At 42.0% G+C, this 21,909-nt stretch overlaps 1 protein-coding gene across 20 annotated transcripts in view; it reads left to right on the top strand.

Moving 5' to 3' along the window:
• The window catches only part of MBD1 (methyl-CpG binding domain protein 1), a 98,354-nt gene that overhangs the window by 37,662 nt on the left and 38,783 nt on the right, over positions 1-21,909 (top strand). For all 20 annotated transcript variants that reach the window (XM_061614363.1, XM_061614368.1, XM_061614369.1 and 17 more), the window contains 5 exons: positions 5,745-5,892; positions 11,300-11,414; positions 12,154-12,201; positions 13,022-13,341; positions 20,417-20,502. In XM_061614363.1, the coding sequence (XP_061470347.1) occupies positions 5,745-5,892; positions 11,300-11,414; positions 12,154-12,201; positions 13,022-13,341; positions 20,417-20,502 (717 nt within the window). The remainder of the gene's footprint in view (positions 1-5,744; positions 5,893-11,299; positions 11,415-12,153; positions 12,202-13,021; positions 13,342-20,416; positions 20,503-21,909) is intronic.

Here is a 21,909-nt window from a genome sequence, read left to right as displayed (position 1 = left end):
GTCCCCTTTGGTAGGGCCAGGATCCTTCGTATAAAGGCGTTTTGAAGTTTCTCTAAAGATGGTATCTTCACATAGCCCCAAATCTCAGCACCATAAAGTAACATAGGGGTAAGTTTCTTTTGGAAAACCTCAATCGCGGGGGGAACTAACCTTCTGCCTTTAAATTGAAAAAAGCGGAAAAGTAGTTGCATGGAGTAAAAAGTCTTTAAGTTTGTTGCTGAAACATGGGGATTCCAGGAGAGGGGAGCAGTAAAGGTAAGACCCAGATAACGGAATTGGCGTTGCTGTTGGATGGTCCTTCCGTTTAATTTCCAGACATGTTGCTTGATCTTTTTACCAAAAACCACTATAACCGTTTTGGAGTAGTTAATGGAAAGCTGTTCCTTCTGACAGAAGGAACCAAGGGTGCACAGTAATCTTCTCATGCCGACTAGGGTAGTAGAAATCAACGCTAAATCGTCGGCATAGAGGAGTACTGACAGCCTTACATCTAAGATCGAGGGAGGAAAAAAATCTGGTCCAGCCAGAACATCAACAATGTTGTTTACATATAAGTTAAAAAGCAACGGCGCCAAAAGACACCCCTGCCGTACACCTCTCCTTACAGGTACTGATTCAGAAAGAAACCCGTGCGCACCAACTCTGACTCTAAGGGACGTGTTATGGTGGAATAATTGAAGCAAGCAAAGGAGACGGCGATCAATATTTGTAGAGGCCAGTTTTTGCCAAAGTCTCGCTCTATCAATTAAGTTGAATGCTGACGAAAAGTCCACAAACGTTACAAACAGCTCTCTTCTCTTACGGAGAGCATATTTCTGGACTAAATGAGCAAGAGTAAAACAATGGTCTAAAGTAGACTTACCCTTCTCAAAACCCGCTTGCTCCTCTGCAATGCTCTTGTTTTCACGGGCCCAATGCTGTAGTTTCCCTAGTAAATATCTAGCGTACAATTTTGCAGCGATATCAATAAGACTAATGGGTCTATAGTTTTTGGGGTCAGCTTTGGATCCATTTTTGTGAATTGGAATCACAATACTTTCCGTCCAGCCCTTAGGGATAATGCCAAACTGATTTATCAAGGTAAATAGTTCAGCAAAAATAGGAGCCCACCAATCTGGGGCAGCTTTAAAAAGTTCGGCAGGGATCATATCCTGTCCCGGGGCTTTCTTAAGAGGTAATGCCTTAATCAACAAAGAGACTTCATGTGGACTCACAGGAGTCCATTCTTTACAAGCCCGCAAGGCCACTTCCACTGTACTAAAAGGGGTTTCCAATGAAGGGGCCACTGCAAAAAGATCCCTAAAACGTTGACACCATTGAGAAGGAATAATTTGGTTGTCTATTGTAGAATAATCCCCTTTTAACCCTCGAGAAATCAGGGCCCAAAATTTAGTGGAGTTGTGATCAGCCAAAGAGTGGGTCAAATCCAACCATTGTTGGCGGGCAAAATATACTTTCTTTTTGCGCAACAGATTTTTGGACATCCTACGAAGAGAAATAAAGCGACTAAAGTTATCAGAGGAATCAACTTTTCTCAGGGATCTAATGGCGCTAGCTAACAACCTTTTAAGTTGCGCACATTGACCATCAAACCAACCATACTGCCTCTTGGCGTGGGGTCGAGAAGAAGATACCAGAGGTCTCAAGACCTCAATAAGGTCCTCATATAAAGCAAGAGGAACACCTGTACTTAAGAGTTGATCTCTCCAAGAGAGTAATGCTGGGGAATAAAGAAAGGCTATCAAACCGTCTTGAAGCCTCCTATCCCAGCGTAACCTCCTGGGCCCAACTAAAGTAAGGTTTCCCGTAGGGATGCCACTGGGAATTTTCAAAGGGGTGGGGAGAGAAAGAAGAGTGCATATGGGCATGTGGTCACTTTCAGGTCTAGAGAGAACTGTGAAGTTCACAAAGGAACCACATAATGCTGGTGAAAGGAATGTAAAATCAATAACGCTCAGCCCTCTAGGGCCAAAGAAAGTATATGAATCAGCACCCATGTTTTTAGAAAAACTGTTACAAATAAAAAAAGAAATTTGACAAGAAGAGCAAAAAGTGAACATCCCAACGATGATATTACTGAATCACAGGAAAATCTTGGTGGGGAAAAAGACAGGTCCTCTGGAGATAGGCCTAGTTTCTCCCCAATGGCCAAATTATTTGCCCCCAGTCGAGTGTTGAAATCCCCGGTCATAAGTATAAAAGGGTCGCTCTCTGACTGAAAAATTTCACTAAGGGTCGAGTCTAAATCTGACCAGAATGCCACAGCTTTTTGCTTGTTGTTTACAGGGGGGGCATAAATGTTTATAAGGAATAATTTAAAATTTGATGGCCATACCATCTGAATGACCAGGATATTATTAATGGATGAGGATGAAAGCTGCGTAATAGATAAGTTTAAATCAGAAGAGATCATTGTGACCAAGCCACCTAGTGGTCTGCCACCCTTAGGCGACGGAGTTGCTGGACAGAAAAACGACTCATAACCCGGGAGGGAAGGACCTACATCAATTGCCCAGGTTTCCTGGAGACATAATACCTGTGGTTGAACACAGAAGTCCCGAAATGAAACATCTAGCAACTTATTTGCCCAACCCGCAACATTCCATGAGATAACAGTGACTGGGTGCGAGGACGTTGGCAAACCAGGACTAAGTTGTCAGGGGGAGATTTGATCTTTCATGTCCTTCCAACTCAAAGAAAAATCATAAATTTCCGCAGGCTGTATGAGGAAATCAACTTCACAGAATGGCCTACTAACATTAGAAATCAGGAATGAGGTGAGGGGAATCATTGGCATTGGGCAGCATTTCGAAGGAGAGGCTAGTTCTGAGATTTCCAACCATCTTAAATCAGTCCAGGAAGGATACATGAGATTATCTAAGGACTCACCCCTGGGTAAAGTGAATTGCCTCGAGTTGACTGATGGCTAGTTACGACATGGGAATCCTTAATAGGAGCCCCGATTCCAATAATTTGGTCGAAACACCCCCTGTCAGGACTTATTTGATTTTCTTTTTTTTTGCAATTAATTTTTATTCCAATTTTCAAAACCAAAACAATACAAAAAGAAAACAACACAAATCAATAACTAGTACAATACAAAAAGAAAAAAAAAATATATATAAAAAAGAAAGAATATTGACTTCCGATTTGTCATAGTTCAGCTATAAATCTATAATATATATCAAACCTATCTCTTAATAGATTATAAAATCACCTTCCTCCAGCGGTTATCTTAGTTGGTTTCAAATCTCATTAACATCATATCATTTTAATCTTCCACAAAAAGTCAAAGAGAAGTTTCCAATCCTTGAGATATATGTCAATCAATTTTTTTTCTAAATAAACATGCCAGTTAATCCAACTCATCAAATCTACTAAGTCCAGTAATTTCAAATCGCTATAATTCAGCTATAAATCTATAATGTATAACAAACCTATCTCTTAATAGATTATAAAATCACCTTCCTCCAGCGGTTATCTTAGTTAGTTTCAAATCTCATTAACATCCTATCATTTTAATCTTCCACAAAAAGTCAAAGAGAAGTTTCCAATCCTTGAGATATATATCAATCAATTTTTTTTACTAAATAAACATATCAATTAATCCAACTCATCAAATCTACTAAGTCCAGTAATTTTAAATCGCTCTTCTGTCATTATCCATATTGGGTCCATCTTCCATCTTTACGCACCCAAAAATCTTGCTGTCATAGTCATATAATAAAAGTCTGATAGGAATTTCCTCCATCACAGATATTTTCTTGCCATCAAATCCAAACGTATCACTGAAGTATTGTTGCAAAGCCGCATCTCTGTTCCTCTTTTCCACATGATACACTAGTACATCTCTTGAAGACTTATTTGATTTTCAACAGAGCAGCCAAGGACCCTCTCAGAAATTGGTCCTTGTGGTAAGGCCCCCATGTCACATGTTAAGTTGGGGACCATCAGTGGAGGGGAGGGTGATTCCAAAAGGGTCATCTTAGATTTTAAACAGTCGGTAAGTAATTGTAATCTGGAGACAATCTCGTGTTGAGATAAGGGAGAGAGAGTTCCAAAACTTAGGAGAAGCTCCCTGTCTTCATCTATAAAAAAGGTGTATAATCCAACGGAAGGTTATCACCATGACCATGCTGGGCCTTATCGATCTCTGGTGACTTAGACGGAATAGTTGGAGCAACTTGAGATCGTTCTAATACATTCATTTGAGGAATGGAAATCACAGGTTGCGTAGAAAGCAGGGGAGGGCTCTGGGCTGCAGGAGCTAGCACTGACGATGAAGAAAACGTCTTAAGTGGCGTCTTGGGCGAAGAAGAAGGAGAAACAGCTCTCAGAGCCGCGTGAGATGAAATTAGTGGAGATGGAACTGAGTTGTTGTAAAAATGTCTTTGCAAGTAGATGCCCTTGGAGGCCAATAAGAATTTATTAAAGTGAAACATATGTACAACATCCCGGTCTTTTAAAGAAAGTAAAAGCCTCGAACACACACGCATATCCGGAAGATGATCAACATTTCGAATATCTGATTCCTTTAACTGACGAAGAGGTACCGCCTGAAGCAAAGAATGGATATGGCGCTTCCGATGGAATAAAGAGCCTCTAATGTAAAAACCAGGACAGATCAGGAGGACAATTTTATTTCTGCTGTATTTTAGCTTCCAAGGATGGTTTTGCTTTTGTATACTAACAATCGGAGTGGGTTCCCTGGGATGCGCCAATACTGGCTGGCACAATGTAGATGGAGGCTCTTTTGGATGGATAGAAACAGTAGGAGACCCCCCCCCCGAGGGCAAATCCGTTTCTTGTTTCGTTTGGTGATGGAGACAATCCTGCGGAAGGGAGGATTTTCCTTGGGGACGTTTCGCTTTTACTAGCAAGTCCAGGGTTTTGAAAAGTTTAGAAAAATGCATCTTCTGGCGCTTTGAGCGTTTATAGTTCTTGATGTTTTTAGGTTTCTTTCCTCTAAACGCAGACTTCCGCTTGTGGGAACATTTACGAGATCTCGGCAGGGAGGGGAGGGACTTATTGGGAATAGATGAGGGAGAGGTATGCCTTTCCTTCATTGGGACCCACAGTTCTTTAAATCCCTTCGTCAGCGTGGTAAGCAGGCTATTAGCCTCTTTTATAAAAGCCTTAATACACGAGATTTCCCGCAGGGTAGATGACAGAAGGGATTCTAGCTGTCTGTAGTTGTGACAACATTCTTCACCTCGGCAGCAGGACAAAGAGGATTGAGTAGCCTCCCTTTGCGAGGCGTCAGTAAGCAGCAGCACTGTGATTGAAGGTTTGTTTATAGTTAGAGTTTGAACCGAGCCACCAGAGGGCTCTCTGGACTGAAGGAGGGCTTCTCCCAGTTCCTGGGCTAAAGATCCTAGGTCCTGTTGATCCAATTCCCAGGCTTAGTTGCCTCTCAGGTCTACAGACCAATCCAAAGCCTCCTGCTCAGCCGGGGGGGGGGGAATGACTTCCCCAGTAGGATCATGCTCTTCCAGGTGAATTAAAGGGGACACAGCTTTTTTTTTATTCCTCCCCCCTCCATCCTTCCAAGAAAAAAAGGAGGTGATTTTAGGTTGGATAGAAGGAAAAGAGTGGTTGTTTATATCTTTAGATGGAGAGAGCCCTAGCTCCTTATACTTTCTCCACGTGAGAACCATGCTGTGTATGTATGTTTTAGGTGGTTATAAGAATAATCCCTTTGCCCCCATAGTTACAACCCTTCCATTTTTTCCTTGCTGTTTCAGTGCTTGGCCCACGTTCTCTCTTTCCTTTGTTCGACATCATGACAGAGGGCTGGGTGGATTGTCCCTCGCTGGGGCCTGGCTGGCAGCGCCGTGAAGTCTTGCGGAAAAATGGAACAAGACCTGGACAATCAGATACCTATTATATAAGGTAATGCTCTTTTGGGTCACATCTGGAAAAGGGTGTAGGGGTTGTAGGAGGAGTTTTCTATCTTTGTAAGGGAGGGGTGGGCAATCTGGTGCCCTCCAGAGGTTGTTAGATTTCTACTCTCATCATCCATGCCGATTGGCCATGGTGGCTGTGGCTGATGGGAGTTGTAGTCCAAGAACTTCTGGATGTTGGCTATCCCTGTTGTAAGGTATCATCTTTAGCCAAAAGTGTATCAATCCCTCTCTTACTGCCTCCAAAGTTTCACAATGGTTCAAAGCAGGGCTGTGGAGTCGGAGTTTTGGAGTTGGAAGCAATTTTGGGTGGAGTCGGAGTCGGTAGAAATGTACTGACTCCGACTCCGGCTTCAAAATAAATTTTGATTGACAATTTTTTAAAAATATAAATTCAAACTGTCAAATAAGCTTCCCATGAAGTCAGCTGTAGTTGAGCATTTCACCATAACTCAAGATGGAAAACATTTTGTGTGTCAGTGTATGACACAGGACCCAGATGAAGACAAATGCTGTGATGCCAAGATCAGCGCATATTGGGGCAGCAATAAAAATGCTCCTACGAGAGCTTCCAATTTAAAAAGACATTTACAGCCCTTTCCAGGGCTGTGGAGTTGGAAGCAATTTTGGGTGGAGTCGGAGTCGGACAGTAGAAAAATAGAGGAGTTGGAGTCGGAGTTGAAAGTTTGGCGTACCGACTCCACAGCCCTGGTTCAAAGGCAAGAGAAATACTGCTTAGATCTCTGTCAGTTTTGCTTCCTTTTCTCAAACCTTCAGAAGATCCACTTTTTTCTCACGCCTTCTACTACTCTTATTTCCCACTTATTCAAGCAAACAGCATTGTCGCAGCTTCTGTTAACCAAACTTATGTTTGCTTCTTTTAGGAAGTGGCTGATATTAATTACCACTGCATATTGTTATTCATGATTGCTCCATCCTTTTATGAGTTATCTGTGAACTTTCCAGAAAGGACTTGTCTCTTTGAATTGCTCTGTACACATAATAAAGTGGAGCTGGTGCAGTTTAGTACAAAGAGCTTGAGTTGTCAAGTCCATAATTCTAATCTCTCGTTAGCCTAGAATCTCCTTAGCTGACCTCAGAAAAGCCACTTCTGTTAGCCTCAGCCCCCTTCACCCCAATAATCTGTAATATGAAGATAATGGTCACCTACTTACAGGGTAGTTGTAAGGATTACTGAGAGAACATATTTAAGCAATCGGGGAAAGTGGTATATAAAAGTTAAGTATTAGCTGTGTCTTCTAAGTAGAATATGGGAGGTGTCCAAATGAATGTTAATTCCTCCAATTTTTCAGAAGTTAGGAAAAGAGCAATTTGTTTTGTTTGAAGCCTTTCCCTCTTCTGAGCCTTAGTTTCATTATCTGCCTTGCTTGGGGCTGTACACACCTGGCCTTTCTCTAGTGTGTCCCCCCCCCCCGCTTACCTCATACTTAATCTTTTTTACTCTCAATCTTCTCTCTTGTGTTAGTCCTAGCCTGTTTTATTCTCCCCCCCCCAAAAAAAAGGTCCTAGAATTTTCTTTTAGCCATTCACTTGTTTTTTTCCTTTCTCCTGCTCTTTAAAAAGTTCTAGTGGAAAAGAGAGACTACTAAAGTCCCCTTTTCTGGGTGATAGGTTAGTGTGGTCTGCAGCCACCATGATCTCTTGGATTCCGTTTCTAGTGCCATGAGGTTAACAGCCCTGTTGTCCCCTGTTGCCTCCCTCTCCTCCCACCACACTTCTGGAGCAACAGCTGTTCACAAAAACCCAGCACAATGCTCTCAGGAAGGTCATATTCATTTCACCTGTAAGCATAATGTGGCAAACTCGCCATCCTTGGCTGCCTCCTGTCCCATCATGGAAGGTTCAGATGTGCTGACCACCGGCAGCAACACGTGCCCAGTGGTTTCCTGTGCTTTTCCTTGATGTTGGCAGCAGCCAGTGTCATCTCCTACTGCAGCCAACATAATCCTCTGGTTCTCCCTGCAGAAGGTGCTCGAGATTCTTCAAGCTATGTAGGTCACACAAATGTCAAATCTAACAATTCTAGAGATTGCCTTAGCAGCCAGACTAGAGACAGATATCACAGCAACTTCTGTTGGAAATCCTGCCGAACATTCAGGTTGGATCCTTCCTGTTTGCAAATGGTAGCCACCCAAAACTTCTTTTCCTAAGCCTTTTTGACTTCTTGCAAATGGACATACATAGCCCATTTGACCTGGGAATTGACCATCCCTGAATCTCAAAACTGCCTCATCCTTGCTGGGGAACCAGCTTTTCTTTCCGTCTAGAAGCTTTACCCCCTGAAAAGAGGAGAACGTTACAGCCCTGCCCTCTTCCACCCCCTCCACTCATCTGCTGATGAGAATCCTGGCTCTCCTGACCCCTGCTTGGAACCTAGGTGTCATCATCCAGTTAACTGCAGCCCCATGCCAGCCCAGCCTCTTCCATATTCTCTTCTCTCTCCCCTACCATTCCAGGATTCTGTCAGAGGAGGGAGAATGGAGTTCTGACTTGGATGGAGATGAGATTCACAATCCCAGACATTTTAATGATAAGGGTTTTATGTCTCTGTTGTCTAAGGCACTGTTTGCTCTGAATTTAAGACCAGCAGCCCTGAATCTCAGCGTAAATTATCAAAATGGTTCTATGTTCTTCTAGAATCCAAACCCATTCACACAGTTCCATTTTATTAAGGGTTTAAATACTCTGCCATTTCACAACAAAAAATCCAGTCACTTCGCCAAAAAGTCTTGCATGTTTCAACAGGAAGTGATGGATGACCTTAAGTGAAATGACCCATTTCACTCATTTTGGGATCTATTTTCCCTAAGGATGGGGATTCTCAACTTAAAGACGCCTCTGAACATCTGTCTTAGTCTTAAAAATGCTCCCATGAGGCTGTCACCATTTCTATACAGACCACCTTCTCTGTCTTCATTTTGCTATGACCTGAAACAGTTGTGCCCTTTGCACGGTAGAATCGACTTACTAGAAGGGACTTGCAGGGATGCAGCCAAACAAATTAATACCTTCCCCATTCTCCAGTGAAAGAACAAATTGTGTAAAAGGCAATTGGTCATTTGCTCAGCATTACAGCTGTAGAGCCTATGGGTTGTATTCAACGCAGCGCTAATGTGAACATTCTGTCAGGCAAGGAATTCTCCTTGTGCAACAGAATGTTCTCCCTTTCTCTTCCCTCTAACTCTGTTTTGGGTATCCCCCAATCATCCAGAGCAGATTTGGGGATGGTGTGCGTGCGGGTGTGTGTGTGTGTGGGGGGGAAGCCCCATTGTGCTAGCAGTAAGCCTTGTGCTCACACAATTATTTAGTTGAATACCATCCTATCCTTCCTGCAGAGCTGTACTCAGGCATTTACTCCATCTTTTTCACAGTTCTGAAAAAAAGATGAAGCTTAAAAAGCGAACCTTCCTTTCTTCCTGAATTCTTTTGGCAAGTACAGGGAGTTCCTCATGGAAACCCTAGTCTCCACTTGCTAAAACTTACAATTTCATGACTTCCTACCTTCTATAGACCTGATGGAAGCCCACTTGCATAGTCCATCGGGACCACTAGAAATTCCTCAGATTTTCATGTACAAATCTACCAATACTGACTCTGGCCCTTTGTCCTTGCCTCAGTACCTCACATGTTTATGAAGCTGATGGCAAACCTGGTGGTGACGTATCTTTGACTGCAGGGTATTCACCCATACTTAGATGAGCTCCTGATCCAGCCCTCATCCTCTTTCCAAGCCTGCACAGATCTGCAAGTGCCCTAGTCTGTCTCATGGCTTCCTAGTCAAGTATGAGAAGAGCCACCTTCGCCCCTTCTGCACCTTTCAGCATCTGGGGGCATTGATAAACACAACTCAAGACAGCACCTAACTAACCCCAGAGAGGATCCAGAAGCTTTCTCCCACCCTCCTACCATATTTTTTTTCCAGAGTTGCAGATGTCATGTTCCTGGCACGGTTCCTCCAACAGATGATCTCTTGCCTGGACATTGTCCCATTCATGAGGCTCCATTCAAGACCCCTGCAGTGGGTTCTTCACCCACACCAACATGACCTCTGTCATTGGCACCACCAATACACTTCCTTGCTCTCTCTGCCAACCTTTCTAGTGGCAGACAGGCACACCTCTGTCTCCATTCTGCCCTCTTCCGTGCCCTAGGACTTCTAGTGCAGGGCCTTCAGATATTTTTTATTTTTTGTTCTTTGGTTCTAGTTTTCCCCCCCTGTTGCCTATCCTTGATTCTCTAGTGCATCCTGCTCAGCTTAGATACGGACTGTAACTGAGGTTCAAAAGAGGGAGAGGAGTCGAGCAACAAATAATGGCTGATCTCATTTCCTGCCTTCTGAGCACTAGGAGGAGCTAGAAGCCACGTGGTTTGTCTCATTGGCTTCACTCAGAATTGGCATTCACTATCAGTTCCCAATATTCCATTTTCAGCCAAGACTGTGGCTTATAATTCACAAAACAAACACAGATATAACCTAATTAGGGATATGTTGGTGTGCATGGGGAGCAGTCTTTTCTGTCCCCTGGCAGTTTTTGATACAATCCAGGCTTTTCCTGGGAGAGGGAAGAAAAGCAGAAAGAGCAGCAGATAGCCCTGGGGTTGGCTGCTGCTGCTGGTGGTAATGATGATGATGGTTATTGTTGTTGTCATTACCATCACCACCTCCTTTTGGGTGAAGCAGGCAGGGAGGAAATTTATGCATTGGAATTTTTATGTATTAGTTATGGTTTGCTCTGATTACCAGATTAGGTGTTTCTGGCAGGAAAGTCAGTTTGAGTTGAAAGGGAACGCAAAGAAAAGGCAGCAGTCTTTCCCAGTATACATGGTGGGTATTTGTGACCCTCAAGGGGTTATCTCTTTAAAGGCTGTAGGGGCGGGTGGGCTTTGGAACCCCAAATGAATCCTGCAATTTGGCAGATCTAGAAAGTGACTTGGTGGAAGTTGTACTCCTTGGAGAGGATGTGGCATAACTTCTACCTACTGATTTCCAGGATGTTTCGCATCCTGCTTTCTGTGATCATACATACAGGCTTGAACTACAGCTTCCAGCAGTTAACTGTCAGTGTCATCATTATTTCCCAAGGTGGCTTCTAAGCAGTTCACAATTAGAAAACCAATTATAGCAAACACAGAAGTAAAATACACAATAAAACAATAACTTCCTTAGTTCTATAGTCAGTGCTGTGAACATCCCAGAAATCCTCAGCAGAAATGGGAAATCTTTCGTGCATTGGGCAACTTTTGAAATCTCACCTTTGCTGAGATGAGGGAGTACCTTGTGCACTGTGTTATGCAGACATCCCAGTTCATTACTATTTTCACTGTGCTGCTTTTCTGATAGCAAATAACAGCTGCTTCTGTCTTTTTTCTCATAGCCCCAGAGGGGAGAGAATCCGCAGTAGAGTGGAGTTGACAAGGTTGCTGGGATGTTCGCGGGATCTGGCAGACTTTGATTTCAAGAAAGGGATTTTTGTTGAGCCGAATGCCGAGGTATTGATCCAGATAGTATTAGACTGTAGCAGAGGTAGTGTCTTATAAATAAAATGGTTGCTAGGACCTCTGATCATACTGGCAGGATATAGCCGCTGCAGCTAATGCTCGACTTCATGTCTTTTTAAGAGCATAATTGGAAGGAAAACCTGTTGGGTTTGCTTTCATTTTCAAAATTTGTTTTCTGTCCCATCTTTTTCTTCAAGGAGCTCAAGGAGGTGTATGTAATCAACCCTTCTGATTTAATCCCCATACCAACTCTGTGAAGGAGGGTAGATTGAGAAATGGTGACTGGCTCAAGGTCACCCAGTGAGCTTTCCATGCTTGAGCATGATGGCCCTGTTCTATATGTAACTACAAGCTGGTGCACCGATGATGTAGTCCAGGGATGGGAAACCTGTAACACTCAATATGCTGTTGAACTCTATAAGAACAAAGTCCGATTGATCCAGCATTCTTTTCTGACAACTTCCAACTCCCACCTCCCACCTAGAGGACCACAGGCTTCCCATCCTTGGTGTAGTCCAGTCTGCTCTTGGTCAGTTTTGTTAGGAGGCCTAGGGTTACAGATGGGCCCTTGGGTTAGACGTGCATGAATGTTCAAGCCTTCTGCTTCAGTCACTTTGTCTTTTGGGCTTCACTGACACCCTAAGCTCAGGGTTTAACATATGAATTGCTAGGTCATAAACCCACTGGAACCTAATTGTCTTCTCCTTTTGACTGCTTTCTCCTGCTGCAGCCCCCGCCCCCGCCCCCTCTCCCACCTGCTGGAGGAGGCTACCAGAAGGTGAGTGTGTTCTGTCTGCTCAGGCCAGATCTGTATGGCATCTAGACTGGCTCTTGAATGGCATCTGGAAGAACTGTATCGGGGAGGATGAAAAAGAAAGGAAACCCTCAACATGGCTGCTTTCCTTTTTGGCTTTTTGGGGTTGCTTTTACATAGCTGGGCAAAAGCTTCCCAGTGTGGGTAGATTTTGGAAGGGGAATTCTTAGTGTGCTTTTGAAACCCCCAATAGAGAGTTTTGACAGGCTTCCCTATGGTGGAGCTTCCTTATGGCAAAGCCAAAATGGATCCTGCTCAAGGGGTAAGTCAGGCACATTCCCAAGGTCACAGCATGGATTAGTTGCCTCCTGTTGTACTCTAGAATTATGGTTGTTTCCCACCCTTTTCATGTGTCATCATAGGCAAAGTGAGACTTCCATGATTGTGAGTACCCAGCTTCAGTAGACTTTCTTCGTTACATGCTACAAGATTATAGCATACAACAAGAGTAGAAGGCAGCTAGCCTATATGATGATGCTTGCTTTTTGCCCTTAGCCTGGGAGAGCAAGGAGGCATTCCATATTGATCTGGTGAGTGGTTTAAGGTCTCTAGGTTTGGAACTATAGGGAAGCAGAAAGTGTTTGGAAAAGAGGGCTCCACTGTTGTCTGTGCTGCTCCCATCCTGCTCTGCTATTAATTAGCCCATAGGATAATTGATAGGGCCTTTGCACAGAGGTTAAGGAGAAACATGAATCTCCTTTCGCAGCTCTTCTTCCTTAGGGTAAGGGTCATGCTTTGCAAATCATTGCTCTTTGACTGCACTGTCTGTTTCTCCCTCCTATAGGTCAAGAAGGGTAGCAAAAGGCATCTTCCACCTCTGGCAGCAGCCACTCCTCCACCCAAGAAGCCTCCTGATTTGCAGGTGTTTGAGGAGCCTCCAGACCAAGAGCTTCCAGACCAGAAGCCACCAAAGCTGGAGCTGGAGCTGCCAATACAGCCCCCCACCAGTTTTCTGACCCAGCAGCAAGAGCTTCTACTTAGTGTAGATCAGCCACCCTCAAAGCCCCGTAAGCGCCGATATCGGAAACACCTTCCACCTGTCCTTGCATCAGGAAAAATGGAAGATGTGACAGTGCAAGAGACCAACCTAGAGGAATCTATAGTGTGAGCATCTCTCCCTTTCTCACTTTCTCTCTTGTGGCAGTGGATAGCCAAGCTCTCTCGGAACCCTTAAATGTCAAGGCAGGAAGACCTCATATCATTGGCACTTAAGAAAAGAATTCGAAGCAGTAGAAGGCCCCCCAAAGTCTGATTGATGGCTTCTCACAGTTCTCTTTAAAATATGTAAACCTTCTGCTCCGCCGCAAAAGCTTCGTAGGGGTGCCTGTGTCCCTGTTCTGTTCCCCAGCCCTCTGAAATGTCAGCGTTTGGATATATGGACCTACTTTCTCTCACTAGAAAAGTTTAGCAATGCTCTTGAATTTAAGGAGCTACTGTCTGCTTATTTATTACATTAAAGAATCACTCTTCCTCCCCAAAGAGTCCAAGGTGATGATCATGCCAAAGGTTCATCTAACTCAGCATCTGATTCAGCTCAGATCTCCATTTTGGGCTTCCCATAGATAACTGGTTGGCCGCTGAGGTCTGTAGGAAGCCCAAAAGTGAGAACTACAGCAAATCTACCCGCTTGTGATTCCCAGCAACTGGCATTCAGGAGCATAGTGCCTCCAACTGTGGAGATGGAACATAGCCATCATGGCTAATAGTCATTGATAGCCTCATCCTTCATAAATTTGTCTGATCCTCTTTTAAAGCTATCCAATAATATACATCCATAAATGAAACACATAGAAATAACCATAAGCATTGTATATGTTCAAAACCACAGTAAGGTAATGGCTTTATTAGGACCAACCAAAATGTCACAAAATAATTGAGTGAACATTTGCATTTCCCCAAACACTTCTTAAACCTGGATCTTAAGCAAAGCTGGGATGGTGTGTGTGTGCTGGAGGGGAGGGAAGCTGGGCATTGAAACCCCAAAGTCTGCAATTTTTGTATGAAGCAATACCAGAATTGCAGTCTATCAAAAGCATAGAAACCTTAATACCATCTTCGCCATCTGCATCAAAAATAAATTCAATTTCACATATTGAATACAATCTCTATGACTCTGTTAATTTAAATGATGTCTTATTTAATGAGCAAAGAGAACATGATACTGCTGAATTGCATAAACCCCATGAAGGATTTAAACCTCATACAATACAGGATAACAATGAGACGAATATAACAATGACTAAATGGATCTCAGCAACCACACAATATTTTTCTCAAATTGTTACATATGTTACTCAGCTAAGTCCCTTATTAACAACACTAATTGCGCTCACTGGAAAAATAGACTCTCAAACTAGCTCACTAAAAGCCGATACAACAAACAGATCGCAAACTACTCAAACTAGGATAAAGGACTGGAAATTATCTTCAAAGAATAAGACTAATGTGAATTCACAAACAAACCAACAGAAGAAAAAAACTAAGAACATAAAAAACAATAACTTAACAAGAAAGTCCCACATGAACTTTAGGAATTTATACAAACTATTAGATCCGCCACGACGAGCTCCAAAAAAGAAGAAAAAGAAAAAGGAAAAGAAACAAGAACTGCCAGAAAGGAGCTCTGTCAGAACTCTCGAGGGCCTGAACTCTCTCGAGGATCAAATACTGTCTCATTAATTCAAAACTCAACTCAAGAGACCACAGATGACTTATAATGAACTCCATAAGGAACTCCACCAGATTCAAACCCAACAAAAAAACAATAAGACAGTGACACCAAACCAAATACAGAACCAATACTGGGAAGTAGTTCTAAACCCAAGAAAATTAGTACTTTTGAATTTCCCTAAAGGCAAGGGATGGCTTCCACAGAGGGAACGCAAACGTCACTTATGGGAACTTCTTGAGGAAATAATTCCCGGCATCATCGACATAAACTCAATCTCGTCGGTACAATACTTTTTTTATAATTATGTTACAGCCAGAGCAGTTATCTCTTTTTACGATCTGAGGAATGCACATCTCCTCTACACTTTTAAAGAGATACTTGCCTCCAACCATCTATGGGTTGTAAGATACTTTGAAAACTACGCCCCACCGCAAAGCCTTCTTGAAATCCCTTTGTGTCATACGAACTCATCCATACATTCACAAAGATGAACCCTCGATGAAAAGAGAAGGACCACAATTCTCTTTTTGAACAAGAAAATCAATATTCAACACTGAAGCTTCTGGAAGAACAGTTGCTCCTTGATCTTTATCCTGACCTCAATCTCACCGAACAACTTGAGACCATCAATAGACTGAAAGATCTAATACAATCTTTGGAGAATACAAAGAAGTTAACTACATCAACTGAACCAATAATACAAGATCAATCTGAGACACAACTAATACACAACGAGTCTTCAAACTTATCTTCACCAACTAATACTCTAAAACTCACCTCATGACTGTTAGAGGACACCTTAATTACCCGACCACATCCTTCTACAGCTATTGAAAATGAACAAGGAGAAAAGATACTATGCCAACTTTCAACTACCCATCCTTCATCTAACTGACTGAAACCTAAGTCAAGAGCAAAAGAACTTAGTCTACTTTCGTGGAACATTGCTGGATGGAACAATAATTCCACTAATCATGACACGATAGATTATTTGTCCTCTTATGACATAATATCCCTCCAAGAAACCTGGTTTCTGAGCGAACCGATCCTTGATGGTTTTACATCTTATTATCTCCAAGCAACTCCTAGCGACAGAGGTGGCAGACCCAAAGGAGGAGTCTGCACTTTTATCTCCACCTCTTTAAAAGTCGAAACCATAATTGCTGGGACTTTCAGAGATCTAGCTATTGCTCTCATTTTAAAATTTACCAAATCCTCATTGATACTTATTAATGTATATTTACCTCCCATCCGTAGTAATAATATAATTACTAAAAGATTTACTTCACTTGAAGCTTTCATTACAAAATTAATGATTGAAAATCCGGATAAAAAATTGATTTTACATGGGGATTTCAATGCTCGAATTGGCAATACAGATGTAGCATTATTCCAAAAGTATCACCAACTACCTCTACTCTTAATGGAGACTATTAAAATAACCCCTCGTTCTTCCAAGGATAATGCTACAAATTATGCAGGACTCCTGCTAATGAAAATGTGTACAGAAGCAAACCGGATATTGCTAAATGGCCGAACAAAGGGAGACACTCCAGGGGAATTTACTTACTATTCTTCTAATGGCTCATCTCAAATTGATTTTGTGTTTGTTTCAATAGATTTTTACTTTCTGGTAAACAAATTTCATATTGAAAATTGTCGAGAAAGTGACCATTTACCAACCATTACTGAATTTAACCCCAATGTAACTGATTTCTATTTGTCTAACAGAACATTTGCTAATAATGAAGTAGAAATACGTCCAACTAGGGTTAAATGGTTACCAAAGTTGAGCAAAGAGATAACTAAGTTATTAATCTCCCCGACTATTAATAAAATTAAAGATGAACTATTAGAACCCACTTCTACGACTGATACACTTCATATTTTCCAGTTACTTATGACAAACCTACAAACTATTATAAATACATCACGTCCCCACTCCAGTAATCATCGCGCAAGATCTAAGATATGGTTTGACAATGAATGTGCAATAGTCAACCGCCAAATGAGGGATACTTACCGAAAAGCTAGTATATCAGGGTCTCGTGAATATTTGCTTGCATACTGTGAAATAAAGAAAAAGTATAAATTATTAATTAAGAACAAAAAACAACAAGATAGGAAAAGTGCTTGGCAAAAGTTACTAGAAGCTGCTAAACAAAATAACACTACTAGCTTTTGGCGTTTAGTTACATCTCATTGGCCAAAATCTCAATACCACAATTCCATAAATATACCAGCACCTGTCTGGGAATCATATTTCTATAACTTATACTTGGACCAAATTGACCTAAACTCATCACTTTACCCACTAAATGAGTCTTTACAGAAGTGGTCCCCAGTCTCTAAACAGGAAATTATCTATCTGATCTCTAAATTGAGGTCTAATAAAGCTCCTGGACCAGACAATATCCCCCCTGAAGTCTTTAAAATGAATGTAAATTGGTGGGCTCCCGTTCTGGCTTCATTGTTCACATATATCGATTCTACATTAACGATACCGAAAGATTGGGGATTGGCTACAATTGTACCTATTTATAAAAAAGGTTCGATAAACGACCCGTCCAATTATAGGCCGATTAGTTTACTTAACATAATTAGTAAACTCTATGCAGCCCATCTCCATATAAACTGAACGACTGGATTGAGCAGAACAATATTTTAGTGGATGAACAATTTATTTATTTATTTATTTATTTAAGCTTATATACCGCCCGACTAGCAACAGCTCTCTGGGCGGTGAACATTAAAAATACAATAAAAATAACACAATACAGTATATCACAATACAAAACTGTACAAAAAACTGTACAGTCTAAAATCAAAATATAATAATTTAGAATTAACAGGAATTAAAATGCCTCAGAGAAGAGAAAGGTTTTAACCTGGCGCCGAAAAGATGATAGTGTCGGCGCCAGGCGCACCTCCTCGGAAAGACCATTCCATAGTTCGGGGGCCACCACTGAGAAGGCCCTAGATCTTGTCACCACTCTCCGGGCTTCCCTATGAGTCGGAACCCGGAGGAGGGCCTTCGTAGTAGACCGTAGTGTACGGGCCGGTTGATATCGGGAGAGGCGTTCTGACAGATATCGTGGTCCCGCGCCGTATAAGGCTTTATTGGTAAGTACCAACACTTTGAATCTAGCCCGGAAGCATATTGGAAGCCAGTGCAAACGGGCTAGCACAGGTGTTATATGCTCAGACCGCTTAGTTCTTGTTAGCAGTCTGGCCGCCGCATTTTGCACTAGCTGTAGCTTCCGAATCGTCTTCAATGGTAGCCCTACGTAAAGCGCATTGCAGTAGTCCAGACGCGAGGTTACCATCGCATATACCACTGATGTGAGGTCCTCCTTACTCAGATAGGGACGTAGCTGGGCTACCAACCGAAGTTGGTAGAACGCATTCCGGGCCACCGAGGCTACATGAGCCTCAAGTGTGAGGGAAGAGTCTAAGATGACTCCCAGACTATGCACCTGTTCCTTTAGGGGGAGTGTAACCCCATCCAGGACAGGGTATATATCCACCATCCGATCAGAGAAACCATCCACCAACAGCATCTCAGTCTTGTCAGGATTGAGTCTCAGTTTGTTAGTTCTCATCCAGTCCATTGTCGCAGCCAGGCAACGGTTCAGCACGTCGACTGCCTCACCTGAAGAAGATGTAAAGGAGAAGTAGAGCTGCGTGTCATCAGCATACAAGCTGGTTTTCGATCGAAAAGATCAATCTTTGACCACATGTGCTTCAACACTTAATTGATAAATACGCAGTCAGAAAAGGAGGAACCCTTTATGCGGCCTTTATAGATCTGAAGGCCGCATTTGATTCAATATCTCGCCCCCGACTTTGGTCAATATTAAACCATCTAGGCATGGATAACCGCCTTATTACCTTAATACAGGGTCTTTATAACAATACCTTCATGCAAATAAGATGCAATACTAATGGACATTTAACTAACCCTGTTCCAACATTTAAAGGGGTTAAACAGGGATGTGTGTTAGCTCCAGTATTGTTTAATATATATATTAACGATATTGTACATAATCTTTCAACAACAGCTACACACCCTCCCATATTAGCCAAAAAATCGAGAAACATCCTTCTATACGCGGACGATATTGCTCTAATATCGAGAACCCCAATCGATCTGAAGAGACTTCTTGCCAAATTAGCAACTTATTGTCACACGGAGTCACTGACGATAAACTATCAAAAGACTAAAATAATAGCTTTTACTAGGAAAAAAACCAATCATCATTGGCAAATACAAGGAAATGAAATCGAACAAGTTAATTCCTTCAAATATCTGGGATATGTCATACAAGCGTCAGGTAATTGTCACATGCATAACACACTTATGATTTCCAATGCTAAGAGAACGATGAAAGCACTGCTTGCTTTCTACTTCTCTACTGGCGGACAATCTTTCCTGCCGGCCATTAAAATCTTTAATGCTAAAATAATAGCACAATTAATTTACGGCTCTCAGGTAAATAAGAATCTCAGCTTTAAAGAGTTTGAAGCGATCCAGACCATCTTCTTGAGATCCATAATGGCAATTCCAACATGTATTTCCAACAACATTCTTAGATTGGAAGCTGGAGTGCAATCAATTGAAACCAGAATATGGCTTTCAAGAATTAATGTTTGGTTAAAACTTAATTTTAACCCTATTGGTTTTACTCCAGATATTCTAAATGACAATTTTAAATCTTTATGGGCGGATCTCGTGGTAGATAAACTCACGATGATAGGTTTTTCACCTCAACTTATCGTCACCATGGGATACCAAGCAGCTATAAATAATATACACCAATGCCTGAAAGATATTGACCACCAGCAACATTTGTTACTAATCAGAAACCAAAGACATAACCCCACATTTTTCACCCCAATGCCATACTTACTAAATCTAGAGATTCCCAAATATCGTAAAGCTTTTTCCCAGATCAGATTGGATATCTTACCGTCGGCTGTTATGGAGGGTAGGTTCACTAAAATTCCATACAAAAATAGAGTATGTCCTTGTGGGGAAGATGTACCTGAAAATAACACACATGTACTTTTCTACTGTCCTTTTTATAATCCATTAAGACATCAATTGATTATTCCCCTTCTATCCACTTTTCAACATAAATCCGAATGCTTTTGGTTGCAATATCTTCTCGAAGATACATCTCCCATTATAACAACCCAGGTTGCAAAATATAGCGTTGCTGTTCAAAAACTCAGATCCAACATTTTAAAAAGCTCTCCTAGCTGAATATATGATCTAACAGGATGAATAATACTATGAAATATAATCTTTTTATATTGTTTTAACTGATTTCTATTTTAAAAAAAAATATTTCATTGATTCTATTAAAATTGTCATCAATGTATAACTGTTATGTTTAAATTTTCTAATGTATTTTACTGACCATATGGTCGAATAAACTGTCATTCATTCACTCATTCAATGTTGGGGCTGTAGTTCTTAACTCTTTCCATTTCTTCTCCTTCCAGGTGCTGTGCCAGCTGTCAAGGCCAGTTTCCAGGAGTGATGCTCCCATCCCAGAGACGCTGTCGGTGGCTCTGTCCAGATTGCAGAGGTTAGTACTTAGAGAAAATCAGGACACACAACCCAAGTCCAAGGTGATAAAAAGCAAATTTCCCAGGAGATCTATGCTCTGTCTTCACAATTGAGAACAATGGCATTCTACCAGCTGAGGATGCTAGTGAGCTGAAACTTGGCCCTGCAACAGTTACACAGGTTCTCCCACTTTCTTAGCTGAGCTCTGTAGACCTTGGCTTCTGCGCTCACTGATTAAAGAAAACTCCCGTCTTCTAGAAGCTTTGCCCAGTTGCTCCTGTAAGGCTCACAAGCCATTGTGTATTCATGCCATTATTTTTTTTAAAAAATGAAAGCTGTTTCTCAGGAAGTTGAGTTGTGTAAATCATTGTTGCAGATGTGGAATAATAATCAGCCTATAGACATATGCAAAGAAACCTCTTTTTTTTTGCTAGTTTGCAAAAGCATAATTATAAGAGGTTAGTTTTCTTAACACACATGGAAATTATATACAGAAAGCAGTCTGATTTTGATAAATGATTTGAATGAAATAAGAACTATGCAGGGGATCTTTGTTTTTTAATTTTATTTATTTATTGCACTTGTATACCGCCCCATAGCTGAAGCTCTCTGGGCGGTTTACAGCAATCAAAAACATTAAAACCAATACACAATTTAAAAACATATTTTAAAAACAATTTAAAACACAATTTTAAAATTCAAAACAATATAAAAACAATTTAGAAACACATGCTAAAATGCCTGGGAGAAGAGAAAAGTCTTGACCTGGCACTGAAAAGATAACAGTGTTGGCGCCAGGCACACCTCATCATTCCATAATTTGGGGGCCACCACTGAGAAGGCCCTCTCCCATGTTGCCACCCTCCGAGCTTCCCTTGGAGTAGGCACCTGGAGGAGGGCCTTTGATCTTGAACGTAGTGTACGGGTGGGTTCGTATTGGGAGAGGCGTTCGATCAGGTATTGTGGTCCCAAGCCGTGTAAGGCTTTATAGATCAAAACCAGCACCTTGAATCGAGCTCGGAAACATACAGGCAGCCAATGCAAGCGGGCCAGAATCGGTTTTATATGTTCGGACCGTCTGGTCCCTGTTACCAATCTGGCCGCTGCATTTTGCACAAGCTGCAGTTTCCGAACCGTCTTCAAAGGCAGCCCCACGTAGAGTGCATTGCAGTAAGCTAATTTGAAGGTTACCAGAGCATGGACAACTGAAGCCAGGTTATCCCTGTCCAGATAGGGACGTAGTTGGGCCACCAACCAAAGTTGGTAGAAGGCACTCCGTGCCACCGAGGCTACCTGAGCCTCAAGTGACAGAGATGGTTCTAGGAGAACCCCCAAGCTATGAACCTGCTCCTTCAGGGGGAGTGCAACCCCATCCAGGACAGGTTGGACATCCACCATCAGGTCAGAAGAACCACCCACTAGCAGC

Source organism: Rhineura floridana, chromosome 3 (assembly GCF_030035675.1).
Source record: "Rhineura floridana isolate rRhiFlo1 chromosome 3, rRhiFlo1.hap2, whole genome shotgun sequence".
Classification (NCBI taxonomy): Eukaryota; Metazoa; Chordata; class Lepidosauria; order Squamata; family Rhineuridae; genus Rhineura; species Rhineura floridana.
This window is presented reverse-complemented; position numbering and strand designations above follow the sequence as displayed.